Here is a 26358-nt window from a genome sequence, read left to right as displayed (position 1 = left end):
CCAAGGTGGATTTTGTCTCTCAGTAACTGCAAGGTCTGGAAACTACCAACAGTTCTGAAGTCTGTTCCAACCAGAATCCAAGGAAAAAAGTGGGAATTTCCCGCAGCAATTCCCACTTCCCAGCCAAGGTTTGGGCGGCAGCCGATCCCTAAGGGAAAAAAGCCAAACTCAACCGGAATCGGGGATTTGCACTTTTCTTCTTCTTCTTCTTCTTCTTCTTCTCGGGATCGTCGGAATTTTGGGGATCTCGGGATGCGCCGCCTGCTTTCCTGGCTGGAAGAGGAGCAGGGGAAAGGAGCAGCCATGAACTCGGCTCACTAAACGCAGGATGGGGCTGGAATTCCTCTCTCCACGCCCCAAAATTCCGGAATTCCAGAGCGTTCCCGGCAAAAAGTTCGGCGTCGGCAAAGGCAGAGAGGAGTCGCTGAGTCCTTTTGTTTATTTTTTTTTTTTTGTGCTGGTGCCAAAAAAATTCCAAAACTAAATACGGAAAAAGCCAAAAAAAAAAAAAAAAAAAAAAAAAATTAAGGAATTCTTCCCCCTTTCCCTGCCAGCTTCCATGAAAAATCTGGGAGCCAACGGAGCCGGGCTTCGGCCACCCCGACGCGGTCACTTCTCCGGCAGGGACGGATGAGGAGTGGTGGTGTTGCATCCTAGAAAGCCTCGGGGCGTTATCCAGCTGGGATTAAAGCAGATTCCACGGAATTGTGGTAGAAAAGAAAGGATGGCAGAGCCTGGAAAAGTTCTCCCTCGGGGAATTATTTCCACGTGGCCGACTGTGGGATGGAGCGGGGGCGGGATCATGTCCAGGAGATACTCGCGCTGCCGGTCCACGGCCGAGGCCGACTTGTGCACGGCCAGGGCGGGGCTGACGAAGGGCAGGGCCCCACCTGCAGGAAAAAGGGAATTTTGGAGTCATGGAATAGCTTGGGAATGAGGGGAAAAATCATGAAATTACACATGGAAATTCCGATTGAAACATGGGTGATCCCGGCAGGATCCGGCGCCGTCAGGTTCCAAACTCATCCCGGGAAACGCAAAGGTTTTGGGTCAAAAATCAGGATTGGACCTCTGGAATTATGGAATAGCTCGGGAATGAGGGAAAAATCATGAAAAAAAAACATGGAAAAGTAAAATTTAAACACAGATTATCCCACGAAAAAGTAAGATTTAAACGTGGATTATCCCACTGCAATCCGGCACCCTCAGGTTCCAAACTCATCCTGGTTTGGATCAAAAGTCAGGATTTGAGCTGTCTGGAATTATGGAATGGTTGGGAATGAGGGAAAAGAATGAAAATTCTAATATTTAAATAATGAAATTATAATATATAAATGATTCTAATTAAATATCAAATTAAATTAAATCTATCCAATAATTTTCTTATTAAAAGAATAAAAGAAATACTATATAATTATAGAAATAATAATATAAATAGAAATAATAATATAAATAAATTCTATTTATTTATACATTAAGTTTTCCCATTCATTTTATTATTTTACCTTAAATATAAAACCCTATATATAAAATATATATAACTAAGATATACAACCTATATAAAATACATAAAAACCCACACATAAAACTTAAATTTACAACACAAATGTAAATTATATTAATTATTAAATATATTATAATATAAAATTTTAAGTCCAAATGGATAAACCTGGATTTTTTATTAACTTTAGCCACCATTCCATGAGGACAAATCACTGCAACACCAACTTTCACCTTCAACCCTCGGCACCACCCCATGAAAATTCCACCCAAAATCTGGGAATTTTGGCCAGTGATGACACCAACTTTCACTTTCAACCCTCAGCACCACTCCATGAAAATTCCACCCAAAATCTGGGAATTTTGGCCAGTGATGACACCACTTTTCACTTTAAACTCTCAGCACCACCCCATGAAAATTCCACCCAAAATCTGGGAATTTTGGGCCGAGATGACACCAACTTTCACTTTCAACTCTCAGCACCACCCCAAAAAAATTGGGAATATTGGGTGGTGATAACACCAACTTTCACTTTAAACCCTCAGCACCACCCCATGAAAATTTCACCCAAAATGTGGGAATTTTGGGCCGAGATGACACCAACTTTCACTTTCAACCCTCAGCACCACCCCAAAAAAATTGGGAATATTGGGTGGTGATGACACCAACGTTTACCTTCAACCCTCAGTATCACCCCATGAAAATTCCACCCAAAATCTGGGAATTTTGGGCCGAGATGACACCAACTTTCACCTTCAACCCTCAGCACCACCCCATGAAAATTCCACCCAAAATCTGGGAATTTTGGGTGGTGATAACACCAACTTTCACTTTAAACCCTCGGCATCACCCCATGAAAATTCCACCCAAAAATTGGGAATTTTGGCCAGTAATGACACCAACGTTTACCTTCAACCCTCAGTATCACCCCATGAAAATTCCACCCAAAATCTGGGAATTTTGGCCAGTGATGACACCACTTTTCACTTTAAACTCTCAGCACCACCCCATGAAAATTCCACCCAAAAATTGGGAATTTTGGGTGGAGATGACACCAACTTTCACTTTAAACCCTCAGTATCATGAAGACTCCCCCCCAAAAATTGGGAATTTTGGCCAGTGATGACACCAACTTTCACTTTAAACCCTTGGCATCACTCCATGAAAATTCCACCCAAAATCTGGGAATTTTGGGTGGTGATAACACCAACTTTCACCTTCAACCCTCAGCACCACTCCATGAAAATTCCACCCAAAATCTGGGAATTTTGGCCAGTGATGACACCACTTTTCACTTTAAACTCTCAGCACCACCCCATGAAAATTCCACCCAAAAATTGGGAATTTTGGCCAGTAATGACACCAACGTTTACCTTCAACCCTCAGTATCACCCCATGAAAATTCCACCCAAAATCTGGGAATTTTGGCCAGTGATGACACCACTTTTCACTTTAAACTCTCAGCACCACCCCATGAAAATTTCACCCAAAATGTGGGAATTTTGGGTGGTGATAACACCAACTTTCACTTTCAACCCTCAGCACCACCCCAAAAAAATTGGGAATATTGGGTGGTGATGACACCAACATTCACCTTCAACCCTCGGCACCACCCCATGAAAATTCCACCCAAAATCTGGGAATTTTGGGTGGTGATAACACCAACTTTCACTTTCAACCCTCAGCACCACCCCAAAAAAATTGGGAATATTGGGTGGTGATGACACCAACATTTACCTTCAACCCTCAGCACCACCCCATGAAAATTCCACCCCAAAATCTGGGAATTTTGGGTGGTGATAACACCAACTTTCACTTTAAACCCTCAGTATCATGAAGACTCCCCCCCAAAAATTGGGAATTTTGGCCAGTGATGACACCAACTTTCACTTTCAACCCTCAGCACCACCCCATGAAAATTCCACCCAAAATCTGGGAATTTTGGGTGGTGATAACACCAACTTTCACCTTCAACCCTCGGCACCACCCCATGAAGCCTCCCGGGCTCGCCGTACCTGTGCCCATGGGGTTTTTCTTCCAGGCGGCGCCGCCCTTGCCGCCGGCTCTCTCGGCGTGTTTGCCGGGCCGGCCGCCCAGCGCGGCGCTGCCCGAGGAGCTCTGCAGCTTGGGCGAGGAGCTGAAGGCGTGCAGGACCCCTCGGGAAGCACCCCGGGACATCTGGCTGGAGCTCTGCGAAGGAAAAAAATAGGAAATAGAAAATAGAAATAATCTGGCGTCGCAGCGGGGCGCCGGCCGCGTGATAATCGGCGTTGGCGCCGCGATTCACAGAAGGCTGATCCATTCTTGGGGTCTGGGTGTCGAGGTGACCCCAAGAGTGTAAAAGTCCTCATTTCCCAGCCCCACAGCCAAAGGAGGAGTCTGAATGCGCAGGGTCGGCTTCTCAAGGTTGTTCATTTTCCCTTCTCTAGAACATTCTCTCTCTGCCCTGCTGAGCTCTGTCCAGCAGCTCGGCCATGGCATTCTGTCTGCCCTCAGGGCAGTGTTCACATTTTATACCAAAAACTCCGTGTGCTGTGGTTACAATAACGTGCCAATGTCTGTCATTGATGTTGGACAGTGTGTCTGTGCCTTAAACCAACAGAAAAGTGTCACCAGCACAGCAAGACATGGAGGGCAAGGAGAAGGAGAAGGACAAGACACATCCAAATCCCTCCATCTTGTCCCCTTGAACCCCATTCTAAAAAAGCCCCAAATTCTCCTTTTTCACCCTGTGTTAACTCAACTACCACACTGCTCAAACCCTCGTGGTTTGTAATTCCTCACACAGAGCTGGCAGCTTTTCCCACAGGCTAAAATGGAAGGCACAGGTGGTTTTGACTTGGTGCCAGGGTCCCTGAGCCCCCTGCCAGGGTCTCAGCCAGCCAGGGCAGCCAGAGGGGTGTCCTGGACTCTGACAATCAATAATCAATATCTTCATTACCAAACCCACTGCTTTTACAGACAGTTATGCTACACCTACCACCCACCCAGCCTAAACCCAACCCCAGGGCCAAGCTCAAGCCCTGGGACACTTTTCCCTCGGGAAGAGGCGGCTCCGGGGCTGGTCCCTCACCTGCTTGAGCGCGTGGTGCTGCCCCACGGGCTCGGCCTTGGGCTGCCCGGGCGGGGCCGATTGCTGCAGGATCCTCTGCTCGATCTCCTGCTCCTGCTGCAGCGCCTTGACGAAGGCGGCCTTGAGCCGGTTCGTGTGCTCGGCCTTCAGGGCCTTCTTCTGGTTGGAGGCCATGCAGGTCTCGCACATGATGGTGCCGTTCTTCTCCTCCCGCCAGCGGCACGTGAAGTCCGTGTGGCACTGGGCACACAGGTAGGGCTCCCGGCAGGACACGGCCACCGCCACCTTCCCTGGGGGACAAACATGGCGGGTCACCTTCCCTGAGGGACAAACACCTGGAATTGGTCACTGCCACCTTCCCTGGGGGACAAACATGGCGGGTCACCTTCCCTGAGGGACAAACATGGCGGGTCACCTTCCCTGAGGGACAAACACCTGGAATTGGTCACCGCCACCTTCCCTGAGGGACAAACACCTGGAATTGGTCACTGTCACCTTCCCTGAGGGACAAACACCTGGAATTGGTCACTGACACCTTCCCTGAGGGACAAACATGGCGGGTCACCTTCCCTGAGGGACAAACACCTGGAATTGGTCACTGACACCTTCCCTGAGGGACAAACACCTGGAATTGGTCACTGACACCTTCCCTGAGGGACAAACACCTGGAATTGGTCACCGCCACCTTCCCTGAGGGACAAACATGGCGGGTCAGCGCCAGTGTGGTTTAAATGATTTCTGGGAGGTTTAAATGATTCCTGTCATGTTAAAACCCTACATTTCTGGAGGTTTAAGTGATCCCAGCCGGGTTTAACCGATCCCAAGCGGGTTTAACCAATCCCAATCAGGTTTAACCGATCCCAATCAGGTTTAACTGATCCCAGCCGGGTTGAACTGATCCCAGGCGGGTTTAACCGATCCCAATCAGGTTTAACCGATCCCAATCAGGTTTAACCAATCCCAATCACGTTTAATCAATCCCAATCAGGTATAACCAATCCCAATCAGGTTTAACTGATCCAAATCAGGTTTAACCAATCCCAATCAGGTTTAACCGATCCCAATCAGGTTTAACCGATCCCAATCAGGTTTAACTGATCCAAATCAGGTTTAACCAATCCCAGCCGGGTTTAACCAATCCCAATCAGGTATAACCGATCCCAATCAGGTTTAACCAATCCCAGTCAGGTCAAACCGATCCCAGCCAGGTTGAACTGATCCCAGGCGGGTTTAACTAATCCCAATCACGTTTAACCAATCCCAATCAGGTTTAACCAATCCCAATCAGGTTTAACCAATCCCAGCCGGGTTTAACCAATCCCAATCAGGTATAACCGATCCCAGGCGGGTTTAACCGATCCCAGGCAGGTTTATCCCATCCCCGGCGGGTTTAAGCCGGGCTCTGCCCTTCCCGGGGCTCACCTTGGCTCTCCAGCAGGTTCTGCACCACCTCCTCCAGCCCCACCAGGTAGATGAACTCGTTGTTGGCGGCGCTGGGCAGGAAGTTCATCTCGGGCGCGGGCGGTTTGGGCGGGGGGATCTCCAGCAGGGTCTTCTCCAGCTGCTTGCGCAGCGCCAGCTTGGCCGCGGCCTGCCGGCTGCCCGGGGCCTCGCCCGCGCCGCCCAGCGCCGCGCCGCCCGCCGGCGCCGCGCCCGCCTGCCCCGAGGGCACCGCCGAGCCCTTCAGGGACGTGGGGGACGCCTGCGGAGAGACGGGGGTGGGTCAGGGGGCTCCTGATTCCATGGGGGATCACTGGGAGTCGGGGAATGGGATCCATCACTGGGAATTGGGGAATGGGATCCATCACTGGGAATAGGGGAACGGGATCACTGGGAATAGGGGAATGGGATCCATGGGATCACTGGGAATTGGGGAACGGGATCCATGGGATCACTGGGAATCAGGGAATGGGATCCATCACTGGGAATAGGGGAACGGGATCACTGGGAATAGGGGAACGGGATCCATGGGATCACTGGGAATCAGGGAATGGGATCCATGGGATCACTGGGAGTCAGGGAATGGGATCCATCACTGGGAATAGGGGAACGGGATCACTGGGATCACTGGGAATTGGGGAACGGGATCCATGGGATCACTGGGAATAGGGGAACGGGATCACTGGGATCACTGGGAATTGGGGAACGGGATCCATGGGATCACTGGGAATCAGGGAATGGGATCCATGGGATCACTGGGAGTCAGGGAATGGGATCCATCACTGGGAATAGGGGAATGGGATCACTGGGATCACTGGGAATAGGGGAACGGGATCCATCACTGGGAATCAGGGAATGGGATCACTGGGAATCAGGGAACGGGATCCATGGGATCACTGGGAATTGGGGAATGGGATCCATACTGGGAATTGGGGAATGGGATCCATGGGATCACTGGGAATTGGGGAATGGGATCACTGGGAATTGGGGAATGGGATCCATACTGGGAATTGGGGAATGGAATCCATGGGACACTGGGAATCAGGGAATGGGATCCATTACTGGGAATCAGGGAACAGGATCCATGGGATCATTTGGAATAACGGAATGGGATCAATGGGATCACTGGGAATCAGGGAATGGGATCCATGGGATCATTTTGAATAACGGAATGGGATCCATGGGATCACTGGGAATCGGGGAACAGGATCCATGGGATCATTTGGAATAATGGAATGGGATCAATGGGATCACTGGGAATCGGGGGAGTCCCGGTGCCACCTGCCAGGGCTGTGCCAGCCTGGCCCGAGGGCACCGCCGAGCCCTTCAGGGACGTGGGGGACGCCTGCGGAGAGACGGGGGTGGGATCCTCAGGAATGGGGGACAGGGTCTGGGAAGAGCCCGGGAATCGTTGGGAATCAGTAGGGATGGTTCCACCTGGGAGGATGGGGGGATCTTTGGGATGGGAGGATCTTTGGGACTGGAGGATCTTTGGGATTGGAATATCTTTGGGTGCCAGACCCATCCCCATCCTCCTCCACCTCCAGCAAGAGCGGGACAACAACAGGATAACACAAACCTGACACCCCCACCCCTCCCACCCCATTCCCGAGGGGAAAATCCCAGGAATTCCTGGGAATTCCAACCTGGACCTGTGGGATGTTGACCATTGGTCATTCTCAACCTTCCCACCCCATTCCTGATGGGAATTCCCAGAAATGCTCAATGCTCACCTACGGGATGTTGACCATTGATCATTCCTACCCCTTCCCACCCCATTCCAAGTGGGAAAATCCCAGGAATTCCTGGAAATTCCAACCTGGACCTGGCGGGATGTTGACCATTGGTCATTCCCACCCTTCCCACCCCATTCCAAGTGGGAATCCCCAGGAATTCCTCATAATTCCAACCTGGACCTGGCGGGATGTTGACCATTGGTCATTCCCACCCTTCCCACCCCATTCCCGGTGGGAATTCCTGGGAATTGCGGGCATGCTGAGGCTCACCCGTGGGATGTTGACCATTGGTCATTCCCACCCTTCCCACCCCATTCCTGGTGGAAATTCCCAGAAATTCCCAGGAATGCTCAATGCTCACCTGGCGGGATGTTGACCATTGGTCATTCCCACCCTTCCCACCCCATTCCAAGTGGGAAAATCCCAGGAATTCCTGGGAATTCCAACCTGGACCTGGCGGGATGTTGACCACTGGTCATTCCCACCCTTCCCACCCCATTCCTGGTGGAAATTCCCAGAAATTCCCAGGAATGCTCAATGCTCACCTGGCGGGATGTTGACCATTGGTCATTCCCACCCTTCCCACCCCATTCCTGATGGCAATTCCCAGAAATTCCCAGGAATGCTCAATGCTCACCTGGCGGGATGTTGACCATTGGTCATTCCCACCCTTCCCACCCCATTCCAAGTGGGAATCCCCAGGAATTCCTGGGAATTCCAACCTGGACCTGGCGGGATGTTGACCATTGGTCATTCCCACCCTTCCCACCCCATTCCAAGTGGGAATCCCCAGGAATTCCTGGAAATTCCAACCTGGACCTGGCGGGATGTTGACCATTGGTCATTCCCACCCTTCCCACCCCATTCCCGGTGGGAATTCCCGGCATGCTGAGGCTCACCTGCGGGATGTTGACCAGCAGGCTGGCGTTGGGCACGTTGGCCACGCGGATCAGGCCCTGCTGGATGATCCGCTGGCCCTGGATCTGCACCGAGGGCACGGAGGCGCGCGGGGCCAGCAGCAGCGGCGGCGGGCCCGTGCTCGAGTGCTGCCGGATCGTGTGGATTTGCTGGGAAAACACGGAAAAGGGGGTTGGGAATCCGTGGGAAAAGTGGGAATCAACAAGGCACCGAGGAAAAGGAAACCAGGAGTATTTTTCCCTTTCCCCTCTGTCTCTCCCTTTCTCTCCAAAGCCACGGGACAAGAGATGCTCTGAGCATTCCAGCCCCAAATTCCCAAATTTCTAAGTCCCAACTCCTGAGTGCTGCCGGATCGTGTGGATTTGCTGGGAAAACATGGAAAAGGAGCTCGGGAATCATGGAAAAGTGGGAGTCAGAAGGCACAAAGGCAAGGAAACCATGGAAGAACTCCTGGGATGTTCTTCCCTTTCCCTCCAAAACCACGGGACAAGGATCCCAGAGGCTGCCACATTCCAGCCCCAAATTCCCAAATTTCCAAGCCCAGCTCCCGGAATTTTCACTTTCTTGTTCCATTTCAATTCCTTAGGGAAGTTATTCCTTGGAATTATTTTTCCCTCCTCAAAAACAGGAAAAAAAACCCAGGAGGAACAGAGAATTCCCAAACCTCCCCCTTCCCAAACCTCTGGCTCCAAAAGGAATCCCAATTTTTCCTGGGATTTCATGGATGCTGGAATTTTGGGCTGGATCCAACTGGAATTTTGTTCTCCTGCTCTTTCCCTGACTCCTCAATTTGGTTTTCCAGGGGATCCAAGAGGATCCAGTGGATCCCCTCATTCAGAAACGAGGCAGAAAACCAGGGAAAACCATGGAATTCTGGCATTGAGAAGCGGGAATTGATGGGATACAAAGGAGAACAAGAAGAAAAAACAGGGAAAAAGAGGGAAAAAGAGGGAAAAAGAGGGAAAAAGAGGGAAAAGCTGGGATTGGCTTCCACTCCCTCCTCCTGCTCTTATCCAGCCCCAGGAAATGAGGGGAAAAGGGGAATTTTCCCATTTAAAGGCTAGAATTGGTGGGATAGAAAGGATAATCAGAAGGAAAACCGTGGAAAAGCAGGAATTGCCTCCCACCCCCTCTTCTGGGAGAGTCCCAGAAAAACCCTCGGGAAAAACGCCCCGAATTAACCCCCAAAATGCCAGAAAACACCATTTTTATGGGAACACACAAAACCCCGGAACGCCACGGGATGCCTGAACCAACCAGAGGGGGGGAAATCCCGAATTTTTCCATGGAATGGGAAGGGGAAAAGCGGGAGAAGCTCACCTGGGCCCCTCGGACCAGGGGGGGCATCACGATCTGGGGGTTCTGCTGCGAGCCCAGCTTGGAGGCGGCTGCTTGGCCCCCCCGGAGCAGCGGGGGGCGGGATCCCAGTGCCCGGAATGCGGCTGGAGGAGGGCTGGAAAAGTGGGAAAAGGAGTCAGCCCCAGCCTGGAAATGCCGGGAGAGGGAGGAAAACGGGGGGGGAATGGTAAAAATGGGGGGGGGGAATGGTGGGGAAAGCTGGGAATGGGATAAAAAAGGGGGAAAGTGGTGGGAATTGTGGGAATTGTGGGAATGGAAGTGTTGGGATTCGTGGGAATGGGGGATGGAAGTGTTGGGATTTTTGGGAATGGGGAATGGAAGTGTTGGGATTTTTGGGAAGGAAGTGCTGGGATTTGTGGGAATGGAAATGTTGGGATTTGTGGGAATTGTGGGAATGGAAGTGTTGGGATTTTTGGGAAGGAAGTGTTGGGATTTGTGGGAATGGAAATGTTGGGATTTGTGGGAATTGTGGGAATGGAAGTGTTGGGATTTGTGGAAGCGGAGAATGGAAATGTTGGGATTTGTGGGAATTGTTGGAATGGAACTGTTGGGATTTGTGGGAATGAGGAATGGAAATGTTTGGATTTGTGGGAATGGGGAATGGAAATGTTTGGATTTGTGGGAATGGGGAATGGAAGCGTTGGGATTTTTGGGAAGGGGGAATGGAAGTGTTGGGATTTTTGGGAAGGAAGTGTTGGGATTTGTGGGAATGGAAATGTTGGGATTTGTGGGAATTGTGGGAATGGAAATGTTTGGATTTGTGGGAATGGGGAATGGAAGTGTTGGGATTTTTGGGAAGGGGGAATGGAAGCGTTGGGATTTTTGGGAAGGAAGTGCTGGGATTTGTGGGAATGGAAATGTTGCGATTTGTGGGAATTGTGGGAATGGAAGTGTTGGGATTTGTGGGAATGAGGAATAGAAATGTTGGGATTTGAGGGAATGGAAGTGTTGGGATTTGTGGAGGGAAGGGAAACCTTGGGAAAAATCATGGAAGAGGGAAAGGAAGGCAGGAAAAAATGGGTGAGGAAACGAGGAAAAGGTTTGGGAATTATGGGAATGGGGAATGGAAATGCTGGGATCTGTGGAGGGAAAGGAAAAGCAGGAAAAAAAAGGGAGGAGGGAAAAAAAACATTGGGAAAAATCCTGGAAGAGGAATGAGGAGAAAGGGAAAGCTTTGGGAAAAATCCTGGAAGGGGGAAAGGAAGGAAGGGGGGGAAATGACAAAAATGGGGGGAAAAAAGTGGTGGGAATTGTGGGAATGGAAGTGTTGGGATTTGTGGGAATGGAACTGTTGGGATTTGTGGAGGGAAAGGAAAAGCAGGGAAAAAAGGGAGGAGGGAAGAAAAGCATTGGGAAAAATCCCAGAAAAGGAGAAAGGAAAAGCTTCAGGAGAAATCATGGAAGAGAAAAAGGAATCACAGGAAGGAAAAGATCTGGAAAAAAATCCTGGAAGAGAGAAAGGAAAAGCAGGAAAAGAAAAGGAAAAGGGAAGAGAAAGTTCTGGAAAAATCATGGAAGAGGGAAAGGAATGAGGAGAGAGGAGTTTGGAAAAGCTGCTGCCCGAGGATTCCCGGGATTCCAATCCTCAAATTCCCTCCTGGTGCTGGGCCGGGATATCCCCAAAACTCCAAACTTTCCTCTGCATCCCAATCCTGGCGTTTCCCCCTTCCCTGCCCCTGGAATCAGGGATCTCCTCCTTCCCAGGATTTGGGATGTCGGGAATTTCCATCCCATTCCCAGGGAACCCCTCAGCTCCTCCCTCTGGAATTCCTGGACACTCCAGCCAAAGCCAATCCAGCTGAATTCACCCAAAATTCCATAGGAATTGTTGGGATAAACTGGGATTAACTCCGAGATTCCCTGAAGGTTTTCCAGTTCCTCTGGAAGTGCTTCCAAAGAAAAGATTCCCACACCTCTGGATTAGGGAATGGCTCCTACAGGAGAGCAAATCCCTCCCTTTCCTGGAATTCCAGGGGTTTTCCAAACCCTTTTCCAAGGGAAATCCCTCGTGCTGGAGCAGTTTGGGAATTCGGGTCCTGTTATCCCAAGGAAAAAAGAAAAAGCAGGAATGTTCTAATTCCAAAGGATTTCCAGGGTGACTGACAGCTGTCCATGGATTCTGGGAATTTCCTTCCCTGAGGATTCCCAGGATTTAGCTCAGCCTGGAATGGGATCGTTCCAACCCCGAATCCTGGGATTCCCTGACAGAGAATCCTGGAATTCCCTCACCAAAAATCCCATTTTCTTCCAGAGAAAATCCAGCAATTCCCTCCCAGAAAATCCTGGGATTCCCTCGGAAATTCCAGAGAGAATCCCGGGATTCCCTCAGCTTTTCCAGAGGATCCAGGGATTCCCTGAGCTCTTCCAGAGGGAATTCCTCGATTCCCTGACAAAGAATCCAGGAATTCCCTCCCAGAGAATCCCGAGATTCCTTCAAAGGAAACCCTGGGAATCCCTCAGCTTTTCCAGAGAGAATCCCGGGATTCCCTCAGCAATTCCAGAGAGGATCCCGGGATTCCCTCAGCAATTCCAGGACTCCCTCAGCAATTCCAGAGAGGATCCCGGGATTCCCTCAGCAATTCCAGAGGGAATTCCCTGTTCCCCAAAGGAATCCCTGCTGGAAAACCACCCTGCAAATCCCATCCCACCTTTCCCTGGCCCTTTATCCCTAAAACCTGTGGGAGCTGGGCAATGCTGGCAGCTTTTCCCGGGATTCCCGGGCTTTTTCCCGGCTTTTTCCCGGCTCCCACTGACCTGGAGGGAAGTTTTCCCAGCGGGAACAGCCTGAGGGCCCCGCACCAAGGGCGGGGGTGTGGCCGCAGCGCTTCCAGAGGGGCCCGAGGAAAGCTGGAAAAGGAAAAAAGCGGAAAGAGAGCAGCGGGAAAAGGCTGGAAAAGCGGGAATACAGAGCAGGGAGCGCGCAGAGAGTCCGGCAGCGGCGGGAACGTCCGGCGGGAAAATCCTGGGATCCGCTCCCGCTCATCCCGGCCCGGCCCGGGGGAGGGGCTTTGGGAATTGGCAGGAGAATCCTTGGGAATTGGTGGGGAAATCCTCGGGAATTGGCGGGAGAATCCTCGGGAATTGGCGGGAGAATCCTCGGGAATTGGTGGGGAAATCCTTGGGAATTGGCGGGAGAATCCTTGGGAATTGGTGGGGAAGTCCTTGGGAATTGACAAGAATATCCTTGGGAATTCGCAGGAAAATCCTCAGGAATTGGCGGGAGAATCCTTGGGAATTGGCTCCTGCTCATCCCGGTCTGGTCCAGGGAAATGGGGTTTGGGAATTGGTGGGAAAATCCTTGGGAATTCACAGGAAAATCCTTGGGAATTGGCAGGAAACTCCTTGGGAATTCACAGGAAAATCCTTGGGAATTGGCTCCCGCTCATCCCGGTCTGGTCCAGGGAAATGGGGTTTGGGAATTTGCAGGAAAATCCTTGGGAATTCACAGGAAAATCTTTGGTAATTGGCGGGAAAATCCCAGGAAAGAGGACACACCAGGGAGTTAAAAATCCCGGGAAGAAGGCTGAAAATTCCTTGGAAAAGGGCTAAAATATCCCAGAAATGGGATTTTAAAAAAATCTCAGGAAAAGGGCTAAAAAATGCCAGAAAAAAAAAAAAAAAAATCCAGGAAACGAACTTAAATAAAAATCCAGTAAAAAAGCCAGAGCAGGGGGTTAAAAACCATGGGAAAAGAGCTGGGAATTCCTGGGAATTCCTGGAAAAGTGGGATTTTCCTACCTTGGGCGCCGGCGTCTCCTTCTGGCTCTGGCTCTGCCGGAGCTTCTTGAGCAGCACCAGCTTGGCCTCCTCCAGCCTCAGCTCCTCCTGCAGCTGCTTGATCAGGCGCTCCCGCTGCTCCGGGCTCCGCTGGAATTCCAGGAAAATCCCGGAAAATCCGCGGAGAACCGCGGGGAAAGGGCAGAGACACAGGCACGGTGAGGATTCCCAACCGGGACTGCGGAGTGGGAGGAGGGAGGGAGGGAGTTCCCGTGGGAAAATGTGGGATTTTTTCCACCCAAAACAATTCATGGGAATTCCCGACTGGAATTGGTAGCGGTGAGAAGTAAGGGGGATGGATGGAGTGGGGAGGGGAAAATGAGGGATTTTTGCATTAAAAAAAACTTAAGTGGGAAGGGTTAAATGAGAATTCCCAGCTGGAATTGGCTCCTGGGTGTTGGGATTGCGAATGAATGGGAATGGATGGAGCTGGGAGGGAAAAATGTTCCTGATCCCGGGTTGTTCCCAGCCAGTCCCAGTGACCCCTGACCCAATCCCATTAATCCTGACCCATTCCCAGTTAACTCTGACCCATTCCCAGTTCACTCTGACCCATTCCCAGTGAATCCTGACCCATTCCCAGTGAATCCTGACCCATTCCCAGTTCACCCTGACCCATTCCCAGTTCACCCTGACCCATTCCCAGTTCACCCTGACCCATTCCCAGTTAACCCTGACCCATTCCCAGTTAACCCTGACCCATTCCCAGTGAATCCTGACCCATTCCCAGTTAACCCTGACCGAGTCCCAGTTAACTCTGACCCATTCCCAGTGAATCCCGACCCATTCCCAGTTAACCCTGACCCATTCCCAGTTAACTCTGACCCATTCCCAGTTAACTCTGACCCATTCCCAGTTAACCCCGACCCATTCCCAGTTCACCCTGACCCATTCCCAGTTCATCCCGACCCATTCCCAGTTAACCCTGACCCATTCCCAGTGAATCCTGACCCATTCCCAGTTAACCCTGACCCATTCCCAGTTAACCCCGACCCAATCCCAGTTCACCCTGACCCATTCCCAGTTAACTCTGACCCATTCCCAGTTCACCCCGACCCATTCCCAGCTCACCCTGACCCATTCCCAGTTCACCCTGACCCATTCCCAGCTCACCCTGACCCATTCCCAGTTCACCCCGGCCCATTCCCAGTGAATCCTGACCCAGTGCCAGTTAATCCCGACTCAGTCCCGGTTAATCTTGACCCATTCCCAGTTCACCCTGACCCATTCCCAGTTCATCCCGACCCATTCCCAGTTCACCCTGGCCCATTCCCAGTGAATCCCGACCCATTCCCAGTTCACCCTGGCCCATTCCCAGTTAACCCTGACCCAGTCTCAGTTCACCCTGGCCCATTCCCAGCTCACCCTGACCCATTCCCAGCTCACCCTGACCCATTCCCAGTTCACCCTGACCCATTCCCAGTTCACCCTGACCCATTCCCAGTTCACCCCGGCCCATTCCCAGTTCACCCCGGCGCAGTGCCGCCGTTCCCGGCCGCGCTCACCAGCAGGGCCTCGGCGCCGGGCTCGGGCAGGGCCAGCCGGGCCAGCCCGTTGACGCGGGGGCTCGAGGGCTCGTTGTCCGACAGCACGATCACGTCCGGGGAGGGAACGCGCCGCTCCCGCCGGCAATCCCTGCGCCGGGAAAACCGGGACAAAACCGGGAACGGCTCAGGCTCAGCCCGGGAGCAGCAAAGCCGGGAACGGCTCAGCCCGGGAGCAGCCTTCCCAACGCTTTTCCAGGGCTTTTCCAGCCCCTTTCCCTGTTTTCCAGTCTCTTTTCCAGCCCTGTTTTCCAGGGCTTTCCCATCCCCTTTTCCAACCCCTTTCTCATTCCTTTTCCAGCTCTTCTCCAGCCCCTTCTCCAGCTTTTCCCAGTCTTCTTCCAGCCCCTTTTCCACTCCTTTTCCAGGGTTTCTCCAGCCCTTTCCCAGACTCTTTCCCAAGGCTTTTCCAGCCCTTTTCCAGGGCTTTTTCAACTTTTTCCCAGCCCTTTCCCAGCCCTTTTCCAGCCCCTTTTCCAAGGCTTTTCCAGCCCTTTTCCAGCCCCCCAGGGAATTCCAGGGCTGGGAAAAAGGCCCAGGGTGGGAATTTCAGGAGTGGGACAATTCCAGAGGGTCGGGAATGCCCTCTAGAGGGCACAGCGAGCCCGGGAAACCCCAAATCCAGGGAATCCCCAAATCCAGGCATTTCCCTCTGGAAGTGGCACAGGTGGAGCACTCCCACCTGGAGCTGGAAAACTGGGATTGACTGGGTTGGGATAAAGGCTGGGAATGAGAAATTCCCAACTCCCAATCTCCTTTTCCTGCTGGAATTCCTGGAATTCCATTGGCAGCTCCAAGGAAATCGGGCTGGGATGGGGTTTGGATCAGCAGGAATTGCCCCTGGAACGGGATAAGCTTCCAGGCCCAAAGCATTCCCGGGATTCTCTTCCCAACTTTTCCACGATTCCAAAGGAAAAAACGGGAATGTGGCGCCAGAACCTCCCAAAAACCGAACTCCAACTCCACCCCGAGGATGAGAAGGGCTCCAAACCCTTTCCCGAGCCCAAGAATTCCCGGAATTCCACGGAATCCTCACCCTTTGGATGTGCTCATGTCCACGGGCTCATCCCCGGCCGGCAGCTCCACTTTGATGGTGGCTTTGACTTCCCCACTTTTCAGCATTCCCGGGATTTTCCCGGCCCCGGGATCCGCTTTGATCTTCATGTCCCCCTCGGAGCCGGAGCCGAGGTCGGATCCCAGAATTCCTTTGTCCATCCTGAGTTTTTTATTGTCCGGCTCCGATTCCCGCTCCAGGGCGCGCTTCTGGCTCCGGGTGCGGCATGAATCCTCACTCATGGTGAGGGCCTGCAGGGAGTCCAGGAAAGGGTTAAAAACACCGGGAACGGCGGGAAAAATCCCGGGAAAAGGGTGAGGAAAAATCCCAGGGAAAGGGGGGAAAAAAAATCCTAGGAAAGGGGGAAAAAAATCCCAGGAAAAGAGACATCAAGGGGTTAAAAATCCCAGGAATAAGGGAGGCAACAAGGAGTTAAAAAAAAAGGGAAAGAGGGAAAAAATCCCGGGAAAGGGTTAAAAATATCGGGAATGGTGGGAAAAATCATGGGGGAAATATCCCGGGAAAGAGGGGGAGGATCCCAGGAAAAGAGACATCAAGGGGTTAAAAATCCCAGGAAAAGCGGGGGGAAAGAATCTTGGGAAAGGAGGGGGAAAAGTGCCATGAAAAGGGGGGGAAAGTAGCGGGAAAGGGGGAGAAAAATCCCTGGGAAAGGGGGGAAAATATCCTGGGAAAAGGGAGACATCAAGGGGTTAAAAAGTCCTGGGAAAGGGGGGAAAAAAATCCCAGGAAAGGGTTAAAAAAATCGGGAAGTGGAGAGGAAAATCACGGGAAAGGATAATGGGAAAGGGGGGACATCAAGGGGTTAAAAGATTCTGGGAAAAGGAGGAAAAATCCCTGGAAAGGGGGGGAAAATATTCCCGGGGAAATACCAGGAAAAGGGAGACATCAAAGGGTGAAAAAATCCCGGGAAAAGGGGTGGAAAATCCCGGGAAAGGAGGGGGAAAATCCCGGGAAAAGGGGGGAAAATATCCCAGGAAAGGGGAGAGAACAGGGAGCTGAAAGTCCCGGGAAAAGTAAAAATTCCCGGGAAAATTTCCCGGGAACAGCAGGGAGGGAAAAATCCTGGGAAAAGGGCTGAAGAATCCCGGGAAAAGGGAGACACGAAGGGGTTAAAAATCCCGGGATTTCGGGATGGAATTCCTGCATTTCCAGCCAGGACAAAGTCCGGAGGGTGCGGGAAAAACTCTGGGAAGAGCGACCCAGGAAGGGCTGGGAAAGGGATGGGGAAGGGAGGGAAAATCCCTGGAAAAGGGATGGGAAAAGAGATGGAAAAGGGTTGGAAAAGGGGCTGGAAAATCCCTGGAAAAGGGGCTGGAAAAGAAATGGAAAAAGGAATGGGAAAGGGTTGGAAAAGGGGCTGGAAAATCCCTGGAAAAGGGAATTCCAAGTGTTTTTCCTGCTGGAAACCTCTCCCAGGAAAATCCCAGGGCAGGAAAAGGGAAAAAAGAAGGGAAAATATTCCTCTGAAATCCCAGGGAAACCTTGGAAAAGGATTTGAAGGATTTCCAGGAATGGGAATGGGGTTGGATTTGGAGGGAAATTCCCAAATAAAATCCTGATGATAATTCCAATGAAAATTCCAATAAAAATTCCAGTGAAATTCCAAAGGAAAAGCAGAAACTTGGGCTGAAAATTCCATCTTTTCCCACATCCTGGAATTCCTCCCCGGGAAGTTTGGAAGCCAAAATTCTGGGAACAGAAAATTCCCAGAGGTGGAAAAGTGGGATTCCAACACTTCCCAATGTTTTCCATGGATTTGCTGCTCCCGAGGATTCCCAGGAGGGATTCCTGGATAGCCCGGCCTTGGATCAGCCCAAAATTCCTGGGAATTCCTTTTTCTGGGAATTTTTTCCCGTGGAACTCAGCGTTTTCCCAGGAAAATCCATGGGAATTCCCGGCTGAACGACTCCAATCCTTGGATCTGGCAATGCCAGGGGAAATTCCCAAACTTTTATTTGGGAATTCAGCGCCAATCCCACATTTCCCACCCCAAACTTCGGGACACCAACAGGTGGAAAAGCGGGATCGTGCCCCTGGAAAAGCCCCGCTCCCGGTTTTTCCGGGATTTTGGGATGGGGATTCCCGGGAAAGGGGAGGGGGAGGGGAATCCCCGGATCCCGCTGGAATTCCCGGGCCGGCATTCCAAGGGTTAAGCGCTGCCATTTCCGCGCCATTCCCGAGAAATCTCTGGGAACAAAATGGCAGCGCTTAACCCTTGGAATGCCGGCCCGGGATCGGGAATTCCCGCCGGGAATCCCGGGATGGCTCCGCTCCCGCCGCTCCCCGCGGGACCTCCCGCCCCCGAGCCCGCCGGGATTCCTCCCGATTTCCCCAAACTTCCCGGGAGTCATTCCCGGGCTGAGAATTCCCTGAAATTCCCGGGATTCCCTGTCCTGGGATCCCTTTGATTCCCGAGATTCCCACCTGGAATTTATCCCGCTTTTCCCAAATTTCCCGGGAGTCATTCCCGGGCTGGGAATTCCCTGAAATTCCCGGGATTCCTTTCATTCCCGCCGGGATTTCTCCCGATTTTCCCTAAAGCCCAGCGAGCCAATCCCGGGCTGGGAATTCCCTGCAATTCCCGGGACTGGGATTCCCTGGGATCCCTTGGATTCCCGGCAATTCCCGGGATTCCCACCGGGATTTATCCCGATTTTCCAACCCCGACCCCCCCCCCCCCCCCACGTCATTCCCGGATTATCCAGGACTGGGAATTCCCAGCAATTCCCGGAGTTTGTCCCAAATCCCTCGGGAATTATCCCAAGGCTGGGAGAAGTTTGGGATCAAACTCCTGGAGCAGCTCCAGGAATTCCAGCCCAGGAATTCCCGAGGGAATTTTTATCCAAGGGAAGGGAAATTTTGGGGAAATTTTGTGGAATTCCCACAGGAATCTGGGGGAAATCCTCCTTCAAATTCCTGCTCCTGGAAGTTTGGAGCTCCAGAGGCTCAGGAAAAGCGGGAAAGGAGAATCCCAAAATTCCATTGGAACGGGAAAAGTGGGCTGCCTGGAAAAATCCATGGGGGAATTCCTGGAATTTCTGTGGAATTCCTGGATTTTCTGTCAAATTCCAGGTGAATTTTCCCTGGGGAGAGCTGGAATTCTGGGAGGAACTTGTGGGATTTTATGGGAATTCTGAGAATTCTGGTTTCATTGGATTAAAGCTGGGAAAATTCCTGAAAATTCCACTTTTCCCACGGGAATTATTCCCAAATTGTTCCCAGCTGGAATATTCAGGACACAAGGACTGAGATTCCCGGGCTGGGATTCTTTGGGAATGCAGAGAGGAAATCCAGGAGCAGAATTCCCAACTTTTCCTGGGATTTTCCAAGCGAATCCTCCAGTTATTAATTAATAATTAATTAACCATTAATTAATTATTTCTCCATTGTTGACTTTCCATTCGGAATTCCTCCTTTAAGGGGAAAAAATTCCAAGATTTATTTGTTGGGAAGCAACAGAAATATTCTTGAGCTTATTTAAATATTCATAAGGTTGTTTGCATATTCATGAGTTAATTTAAATATTCCTGCATATATTTGAATGTTAATGAGGATGTGCACTCGGATCTTTCCCAATTAATTCTTCATTAAGGAGGGAATTTCCATCCTTAAATGTTCCCAATCCCAGTGGCTTTTCCAGCCGGGAATGGGGAAGTTCCAGGCTGGGAATTCCTTGGAATTCGAATTCCAGAGATTCCAGCCGGGAATTCCTTCCCCAGCGGGATCATCCCAGAGACAAGCGGGAAAAGCAGCAGGAGAATTGGAATTCCCAGGGAATTTTCTTATTTATCCACCCAAATTCCCGAATTTTTAAAAAAAAAGAATTTCCCGGGAATGCCGGAGCCAAAGGATCCCGGGACAATCCCATTCCTCTCCCGGGACAATCCCATCCCTAATTCCGGGACAATCCCATTCCTCTCCCGGGACAATCCCATCCCTAATTCCGGGACAATCCCATTCCTCTCCCGGGACAATCCCAGCCTTTTCCCGGGACAATCCCATCCCTAATCCCGGGACAATCCCATCCCTAATTCCGGGACAATCCCATTCCTCTCTCGGGACAATCCCAGCCCTTTCCTGGGAATTCCAGGCCCGCAGGATTCCCGGGATCCCAGAGCGGGATCGGGACGGATCCACCCTGGGAGAAATCCCGGGATTCCTGCGGGGACACGGCCGGGGACAGGTGAGAGGGGACAGGGGACAGGTGAGACCTGCACAGGTGAGACCTGCACAGGTGAGATCTGAACAGGTGAGACCTGCACAGGTGAGATGTGAACAGGTGAGACCTGCACAGGTGAGAACATCCCCAGGTAAACGGCTATGGGGGTGAGGGGAGGGACAACCTGCTCAGGTGAGACCTGCACAGGTGAGCACCCACACAGGGGACACCCGCAAAGGTGAGACCTGCCCAGGGCAGGTGAGACCTGCACAGGTGAGACCTGCACAGGTGACATCTCCACCAGGCAGGGGAGAACTCAACAGGTGAGACCTGCACAGGTGAGATCTGAACAGGTGAGATCTGAACAGATGAGCACACACATGGGGGGGGGTGGGAGAACCTGCACAGGTGAGATGTGCACAGGTGAGACCCACACAGGTGAGCACATACACGGGGCTGAGAGAGCCTGCCCAGGTGAGATGTGCACAGGTGAGATGTGCACAAGTGAGATGTGAACAGGTGAGATATGAACAGGTGAGCACATACATGGGGGGGTGGGAGAGCCAGCCCAGGTGAGATGTGCACAGGTGAGACCTGCACAGGTGAACACACACATGGGGCTGGGAGAGCCAGCCCAGGTGAGACCCTGCATGGGACAGGTGAGCCCAGCCCAGGTGAGCCCAGCCCAGGTGAGCCCAGCCCAGGTGAGCGCTCAGCCACGGCTCCTCCCTGAGCATTCCCGGCTCCAAACCCTTCCCAAATCCCAGATTCTGAATCCCAAACCCCAAATCCCAACAATCCCAAACGCCCCAAATCCCCAATCCCGTCCCCACTCCAGGCGCTGCCCAATCCCGCAGGAGAATCCCGGCAGGAATTCCAGGAGCTCTGGATCCTTTGGAACTTCCCAATCCCTCAGAAAATCCGGGAGATTTCCTCGGGAATCGCTCCAATCCCTCAGCAGCTGACGGAGATTTTTGGGAAAGCTCCTCTTGGAGCTCCTCTCCAGCTGTTCCAGGAGGAAATTCCAGCCCCGTGGCACGGCAGAGATTCCCCATCCCACAGAATTCCCAGGAATTCCCAGGAATTTGCCGGCTCCTACCTGTCAGGGAAGGTCATGGGGTCCCGCCGGGATGAGCCGGAGCCGAGGATCCTGCGGGAACAGAGGGAGGTGAGAGAGAACTCCGGGAATTCCCAAGGGAAGCAGCCGGGGTTTGGGAATGCTGGGGTTTGGGAATGCTGGGGTTTGGGAATGCTGGGGTTTGGGAATGCTGGCACAGAGCTGGGGTTTGGGAATCCCAAAACGACGGCTCCACCACAAAAATTGGGAATATCAGCACGGCACAGCCACGGGATTTGGGAATCCCAAACTACAACAGAATCCTGGGAACTGGGATTTGGGAATCCCAAACCACGACACAATCCCGGGAATTGGGATTTGGGAATTCCAAGCTACAACAGAATCCTGGGAATGGGATTTGGGAATCCCAAACTACAACAGAATCCCAGGAATTGGGATTTGGGAATCCCAAAACCACGGCACCACCGTGGGAATCGGGGATCCTGAGTGGGAACTGGGATAAAAAACTGATTCCAATAAAAACCTGGGGCTGTTCCCCCTTTTCCAGCAGAATTCCCGGGAAGGAGAATCCCGCGGCACAGGAGGCGCCTCCAGAGCCTCCCAAGGGGTTTTCCCTTGGATCAGGGAGCCTGAGATTCCCAAAAAATTCCCCCCTGGATGAGCCGGGCTGGCCTGGGAGCGTTCCCAGGATCCCAGGGATGGCTCTTCCCGAATTTTCCCAAGGAATTCCCGAGGTTTGGATCCCAGCAGGATCCCGAGTTGGATCCAAGGGTTGGGATTTGCCCCGGATCCAGCCCTGCCCGAGGCTTTTCCTGGGAATTTGGGATCAGGAAGCTCCAGAAGCAGCTCGGGAAAACATCCAAGAATCCCTGGAAAAATGGGATTTTAGGAATTCCTTGGGAAGCAGCAGAATCCAGGGAATTCCCAGCCTGGAATTCCAACACCTGACTCCGATGGATCCCGGCATTCCAGAGCCAAAGGAACAAAGCCTCAATTTGTGGCTTTTCCATGGAAAAAAAGGAATCCTGGAGTGACTTTTCCATGGAATTGCTGTGGATAGGACCCGGCTCATTCCCTCTGGGATCAAATCCTGCTTTTTTGGGGGGAAAATCCAGGAATTCCCAGCTTTTCCCCCTTGTTCTGATTCATCCTGTGAACTTCCTAGGCACTGAAATCCATGGAATTCCCAGATTTCCCTTCATTCCTGGTTTCCAACCGTGGAATTCCCAGATTTCCTGTCATTCCCAGTTTCTATCCATGGAATTCCCAGATTTCCCTTCATTCCTGGTTTCCATCCATGGAATTCCCAGATTTCCTGTCATTCCCAGTTTCTATCCATGGAATTCCCAGATTTCCCTTCATTCCTGGTTTCCATCCATGGAATTCCCAGATTTCCCTTCATTCCTGGTTTTTCTGGGCCGGGAGCAGCTCCCGGAGCCTTCGGCTGTTCCCGGGTTTTTCCGGCTGCTCCGGCCCCGTGATCCCGGGAATTCCAGGGGGAATTAGCGGAGCTCACCCGGAGCTGTTCGTGCTTAAGAGGATCTGGGAAAATCCCAGGAAATCCTTTGGAATTCGGAGCTGCCCCGGCCGCTTTTCCCGGGAGTTTGGGAAGCTCCGAGGATCCAGGAGAGCTGGAATTCCTTGGATTTCACTGGGAATTCGTGGAATTCTGGAATTCCAGCTGTGTTAAGGCTCAGGATTCAAGGGAAGGAGCCCCCAGTTGGATCAGGAGTGGGAAAATCCTGGAAAAGTTTGGGATCTGTGGGAAAAACTGGAGAGGGAGGAGCATGGAATTCCCGGGAATTCCTGGGAGTGTCCGAGGGCAGCCTGGAAAAACCTGGGATAGCGGGAATGTCCCAGCCTGATCCCTGAGCTCCCTCCCACCCCAGAGCATCCCAGAATTCCATGAATCCATGGAAAAAGAGGGATTTATTCCCTTTCAGGATTCATCTCCGGCTTTGGAATTCCATCAGCAACACCCCTGGTTTGGATCTGGAATTTTGGGATTTGAAACATTCCCAGAACACCCCAATTTCCCATCAATCCCAGCTTCCCAGCATTCCCAGCTTTCCACTATTCCCAACTTCCAGCCCCTTTCCCACTGATCCGAGGCCACTTCCAGCCCTTTTCCCAAATTCCCAGGCACATTCCAGCCCCTCTCCCAAAATCCACGACTTTCCCACTGATCCAGGGTCCATCCCAGCCCTTTCCCAAATTCCCAGGCACATTCCAGCCCCTTTCCTGCTGATCCAAGGCCACTTCCCTCTCCTCTCCCAAAATCCCTGCCAGATTCCAGCCCCTTTCCCTAAACCCACAGCAGATCCCAGTCCCTTTCCCACTGATCCCTGCAGTTTCCTGCTGATCCCAGGATGATCCCAGACCCTTTCCTGCTGCTCCCAGGCTGATCCCAGGCCAATTCCAGCCCTTTTCCCAAAATCCCTGTCAGATCCCAGCCCTTTCCCGCTGCTCCCAGGCCAATTCCAGCCCCTTTCCCACTGATCCCAGGATGATCCCTACCCTTTCCTGCTGATCCCAGGGTAATTCCGGTCCCTTTCCCACTGCTCCCGGCCAATTCCAGCCCCTTTCCCGCTGCTCCCAGGCCAATTCCAGCCCTTTTCCCAAAATCCCAGGCCGATCCCAGCCCTTTCCCGCTGCTCCCAGGCCAGCTCCAGGCGCTGCCATCCCGGATTCCCAAAGGCCTCTCGCTGTCACTTCCTGTGCCTCTCCCAGCTCCGGCTCCGCTCCCGGCAGGTCCCGGAGCCCAGAGCCGGGATCGGAGCTGGCCCAGATCCGTTCCCAGGATTTGGGACAGCTCGGGAATTCCCGGACAAATCCAAGTAAAACCAAGCCGGGGAAATCGTGGAAAAGCAGCCAGGAAAGGCTCGGGAAAAGCCGGGATGTGAATCCCAATTCCGATCCCGAGCGAGCGCTCCCGGCTGGAATTCTCTGCCCGTTTCCCGGTGCGGGGCCACTCCGGGAAAAGTCAGGAGATGCTCGGGAAAAGCCGGGATGTGAATCCCAGCCCCGCATCCCGGCGGGATCCCAGCCCAGGAGCCGCTCCCGGCTGCAATTCCCGAGCTCCCGCTTCCCCTCTGCCCACCGTGCGCTGTGCGGGGCCGGGATGGTCCCGCCTCCCCCGGGACCCCCGGGATCGCCCCGGGCAGCACATCCCGCTGCCGGTGCCCATCCCCATCCCGGTATCCCAGTGCGGATCCCGGTGCCGGTGCTGGTCCCTATCCCGGTATCCCGGTGCCCATCCCAGTGCCGGTGCTGATCCCCATCCCGGTGCGGATCCCGGTCCCGGTGCTGATCCCCATCCCGGTGCGGATCCCGGTCCCGGTGCTGATCCCCATCCCGGTGCCCATCCCGCTGCGGATCCCGGTATCCCGGTGCCCATCCCGGTCCCGGTGCTGATCCCTATCCCGGTGCGGATCCCGGTGCCGGTGCCCATCCCGGTATCCCGGTGCCCATCCCGGTCCCGGTGCTGATCCCTATCCCGGTGCGGATCCCGGTCCCGGTGCGGATCCCAGTCCCGGTGCTGATCCCCGTCCCAGTGCCGGTGCCCATCCCGGTATCCCGGTGCGGATCCCGGTGCCGATCCCCATCCCGGTGCGGATGCCAGCGCCGGTCCCGGTGCCGGGCAGCGCACCCCGGTGCTGCTGCCGATCCCCGTGCCGGTGCCCGTGCCGGTGCCCGTGCCGGTGCCCGTGCCGGTGCCATTGCCGGTGCCCCGGGCGCAGGAAGGGCGGCCGGGGACTCTTATTGTGACACGGCCCCGGCCCGGCCCGGCCGCACGGCCCGGCCGCGGCCACCGCGGGGCTCCGGCACCGGGGGCACCGGGGGGCACCGGCCACGGGGACAGCGGGGGGGATCGCGGCTTTGGAGAGCGGGGATTGAGCCCCGGGGACACCGGGGAGGGTCGCGGTGACCGGGGAGTGACCGGGGGGGGTGAGCGGGGGGTGACCACGGAGTGACCGGGGGGGTTTCGGGGGGTCCCCGTGTCCCCCCGTGTCCCCTCCGTGTCCCCGCCGTGTCCCCGGTGCGGAGCGCGGGGGGGAGCGGGCACGGAGCGCTCGGGGCGGCGGCGGAGGAGGAAGAGGAGGAGGAGGAGGAGAAGGAGGAGGAAGAGGAGGAAGAGGAAGCAGCCCGGCGGAAAGCCCGCAGCAACTTTCCCAAACAAAAGCCGGCGGCGCCCCGGGGCGCTGGGCGGGCGGCGGAGTTGGGGCTGCCGGGGGGGCGAGCCCCGGGATCCCGGAGCGGCCCCGGTGCCGCGGGCTCGGGGCTCACGGGCGGCCGGGGCCGGAGCCGCGGCCAGCGGGACTTTGCACTTTCCGGGCTCCCCGCACGGCCGGGAAATGCCGGAACTTCCCCGGCAGCTCTCCCGCATCCCGGCCTCTGTTCTAGCGAAATCCCGGCGCTGCCGTTGCTCCGGTACCGGAGCCAATAAACGCCGGGAGAACTTTTACCGGGAGAACTCGCAGGGCGCTGCTCCGGTAGCTCCGCGCCGCATCCGCAGCGAGCCCGCCCCGCGCTCCCGGCTCCGCTCCGCTCTCCCCGCGCTGGCCCCGCCGCTCTCCCGCTTGTTGCGGGGCTTTCCCGGTAGCTCCCGTGGCCGCCGCGGCTCCCGGTGCCGATAATGCGCTCCTCACACATGGAGTCGCGGCGGCACCGGCAGAGCATGCGCGGGGCGGGGCGGCC

The 26358-nt window shown here is 53.6% G+C and overlaps 1 protein-coding gene across 1 annotated transcript; it reads right to left on the bottom strand.

Annotated features, from left to right (window-relative positions):
* Positions 1–672: 672 nt before the first annotated feature.
* Positions 673–26358, bottom strand: GATAD2A (GATA zinc finger domain containing 2A). The gene is given in 14 exon segments (XM_053999415.1): positions 673–794; positions 796–890; positions 3517–3691; positions 4575–4864; positions 5997–6276; positions 8650–8817; positions 9989–10084; positions 10086–10121; positions 12782–12874; positions 13766–13894; positions 15310–15439; positions 16385–16653; positions 21682–21732; positions 26127–26358. Coding segments are annotated over 12 exon segments (1788 nt in total). The 5' UTR covers positions 16645–16653; positions 21682–21732; positions 26127–26358; the 3' UTR covers positions 673–758.

The sequence above is a fragment of the Vidua macroura genome, chromosome 26 (genome assembly GCF_024509145.1).
Source record: "Vidua macroura isolate BioBank_ID:100142 chromosome 26, ASM2450914v1, whole genome shotgun sequence".
NCBI lineage: Eukaryota > Metazoa > Chordata > Aves > Passeriformes > Viduidae > Vidua > Vidua macroura.
This window is presented reverse-complemented; position numbering and strand designations above follow the sequence as displayed.